Source organism: Bison bison, unplaced genomic scaffold (genome assembly GCF_000754665.1).
Source record: "Bison bison bison isolate TAMUID 2011002044 unplaced genomic scaffold, Bison_UMD1.0 scf7180017864330, whole genome shotgun sequence".
Lineage (NCBI taxonomy): Eukaryota > Metazoa > Chordata > Mammalia > Artiodactyla > Bovidae > Bison > Bison bison.
The window spans coordinates 9,286,217-9,289,895 of NW_011494902.1; the positions used below are offsets into that span (position 1 = coordinate 9,286,217).

A 3,679-nucleotide genomic window follows, 5' to 3' on the forward strand; every position below is an offset into this window, starting at 1 on the left:
GACTGTAGCCCACCAGGCTCCTCTGTCCATGGAATTCTCCAGGCAAGAATACTGGAGTGGGTTGCCCTTCCTTTCTCCAGGGGATCTTCCTAACCCAGGGATCTAATTCAGATCTCCTCCACTGCAGGTAGATTCAGGGAAGCCCTTATATAGCTCAAGTCAGGATAGCAAGTTCAACGTTTCAAAGAGACTTTTCTCTTTGGATCCATCTCAGGTTGAATAGGTAGCCATAGTTTGGAGTGTCAAACCCTTTCGTTGGCTTAAATATTTCCAAAGATAAATATAAGAAACTCATCTGGTCGCAACCCAAAGATTATCTTAATGAGAAAATTAAGAGCTAAATAACTCTAAACACCTCATTTGCATAAAAAAGCATCTTCCCTAAAGCCAAGCAGTATGTGTGTTGTAAAATATAATTACAGGTCACACCCTCTTACCTCATATTCAATAGATTTTCATTTGCATATTCATTGAAGGTCTCAGTACACAGCTTTTCCAATGGCAATAGAATATACTTTGTGGACTGGCTCCCCCTCAGGCAGAATGAATATATGTAGTAAGACTCCTAATGCCTTTTTTAATTTAATCAACCTGATGAATTCTTGTTTAGAATTCTAATAAGTAGTTAAAATTATCTTAATTATCAATTAATCATATCAAAAATATTTATAAGCATAAAACTATTAAAGAAATAGAAATGTTTTTACTCTGAGAATGTAAGTCAGAAAATGACTTGCTGCTCCTGAATGCCATTGAAAATACTTCTTCATGTGGCTCTTTCAGTTATCGTTATTCTAAATACCACAAAGAATAACAAGCAATAGAAGCAGCGAGAAATTCAAGTATGATGAAAATTAACCATGTAGTGGGTGTGAAGAACATATGAATTGATTTTCCATCTGACTATCTAAATCTGCACTTATTGTAGAAGAACTGAATGTGCATAGATTGCATTCTAATTGTTGCACAATCTCCTTTGCACTAATATTGGGATTTGAAAAGTATATTTTTATTATGCATTAGGGTTGATTCTTTTCCCAGTAGGAACATATTTTAAATGTAATACAAGTCAGTAGAGAAATATATGTTAACGTTCACTTATGAGCTGTAGAAAACACTTTTTCCAAGCACAGCTATAGCATAAATTAATAAGAATCTCTTTTATATCCAAATATGTAGTAACCTGATATTTCCAAAGCAACATGTTTTGAATATGCTAGATTGTAATATCAACAGAGTAGTTTTGATTTTAGATGGAATTTTTGATACTATAAGATATACTGATATAGTATGTATATATTTCAAATAAATCTAATTTTTAATGACATGAGTTTTAACATTAGGCAAACTTGGATTATAAATATATATATTTTGTAGTCAAAAAGATAAGGCTTGTAAAACTGATTTTGCCTCATCATTTTAAGCCAGAGTCAGAATATCTATAAGCCCTGAGCCCTGTCAATGATAAGCATTTAACACAAGATAGTGTTCATTATTATTATTAATTTTTGTGACTTGAACTTTGATACACTCAATTTAGAACAATTGCCACTGATTATTTTGAATTAATTATTAGATTTAATTTTTACATTTGTTATTAAGACACTGGGAATGATATTCATTATAATTCAACATTAAGTATTTTCTATATATTTTTCACATGTAAGGAAAATTGCACATTATTTGCACATACAATACCATTCAATTATTTACCCAGAACTGATGGCATACAAGTTCCTCCATTTTGACAGTAGTTGCTACAGTGGTTGATTTCACATCTTTCTCCTGAATAACTAGGCCAACAGTGACACCTCAAATCACCCTTCTCATTTAAAATGCATCTTCCTCCATTTTCACAAGTCAATTTGCATGAATCATCTGGTTATAAGAAGAAATGTACAAATTAGCATGCCATTCAGTAGATGGTAGAGTAAGAAAAATTCAAATAAAAATTAAATACTAAGACGACTTTTTTTTTTCATAAAATTCCAAAACTAAATACACCTAATATAAAAGTAGAAGAAACAAAATACTATCTGAAAATAGAGAATCAGATTTCAACTATTGTTGAAGGTGAACACAAATGTTCAATTAACTTTTATTCTTTCTCAGGCTTAAAGCTCTATTTACCATTTTTTATATTTGTTAAAATATTAAACAATAAAACTAACTGAAACTTTCTAAAAATAAAATATTTTCCAACCAATAAGTGTTTTTTCACAGTATGGGGAAATATGGCTTATTTTTCAAGGAATGTCTGATATTAAGCCAAACTGAAATTTGTTAAGCTAAATATTATAGTATATATATAGCCATACATATAATATATATAGTATAGTGCTCATATAGAAATAAACACATACATATATATATATATAATTTATAGTATAGGGAAACATTTAAATGAAAAAATACTCTTTGATGTACATACTTATATTTACAAACACACAAAACAAAAAGTTACTTAGATTTGATAGAAGGCGGTAGTAAGTGTCAGAAACATCTATTTCCATATATAAGCTGATTAGGCATAATTTGCCTACATAATACATTTTGGCTTTGAAAAGGAAATGATGATCATTCCTTGAGGTCACAGAATTAGTTTTAAAAATATGATGAATCTGATTTATGATAAAGATTGGTTTGGAATCATTTTCTGGATTTTTTCTGTATGTATAGACATGGCTCTTTCTCCATTAGAAATACTACTCTATGTAGACCAGGGCGCAATGCCCAATGGAACAAAGACAATTAACAATAGTTTAAGAAGCAGTCTATCCAGAAAATATCTTTTTCTAAAGTCATTCTTATTTTGTATGAAGTCAAAATAGCTTATATTCTTTACCCAAGATACACTGACCTAGACATAGCAGCAGCTTTAATATATTACTGCAATAATCACAAGAACATCTTAAAGAGCCTTAGTGACATTAAATGACAACAATTCAAGTATCATAACTACTGTCATAAATAGAGACAATCAGCAGTGTCAAACAAATTCTGATATTTTTGGCATTGCAAAACAGCTTCCAATACTTTTTCAAGTAGGGAGGCTTCAGGTTGGCATTACTAAATTTTGCGTTTGTAATATGAAGTACTCTCTCATGAGGCACTATATATATACGTGGTATAAACAAAGGGACAACTGATATAGTAAGATTTGGTTTTAGGTCCTAGTTCTGCTCCTTTTCATTACAGGGGACTGGAATGCAAAAGTAGGAAGTCAAGAAACACCTGGAGTAACAGGCAAATTTAGCCTTGGAATACGGAATGAAGCAGGGCAAAGACTAATAGACTTTTGCCAAGAAAATGTATTGGTCATAACAAACACCCTCTTCCAACAACACAAGAGAAGACTCTATACATGGACATCACCAGATGGTCAACACCGAAATCAGATTGATTATATTCTTTGCAGCCAAAGATGGAGAAGCTCTATACAGTCAGCAAAAACAAGACCAGGAGCTGACTGTGGCTCAGACCATGAATTCCTTATTGCCAAATTCAGACTTAAATTGAAGAAAGTAGGGAAAACCACTAGACCATTCAGGCATGCCTAAATCAAATCCCTTATGATTATACAGTGGAAGTGAGAAATAGATTTAAGGGCCTAGATCTGATAGATAGAGTGCCTGATGAACTATGGAATGAGGTTCGTGACATTGTATAGGAGACAGGG

At 32.0% G+C, this 3,679-nt stretch overlaps 1 protein-coding gene across 1 annotated transcript in view; it reads right to left on the reverse strand.

Annotated features, from left to right (window-relative positions):
- The window catches only part of LRP1B (low density lipoprotein receptor-related protein 1B), a 1,806,191-nt gene that overhangs the window by 104,803 nt on the left and 1,697,709 nt on the right, over positions 1-3,679 (reverse strand). The window contains exon 83 of the mRNA XM_010853706.1: positions 1,714-1,878. Within this exon, the coding sequence (XP_010852008.1) occupies positions 1,714-1,878 (165 nt within the window). The remainder of the gene's footprint in view (positions 1-1,713; positions 1,879-3,679) is intronic.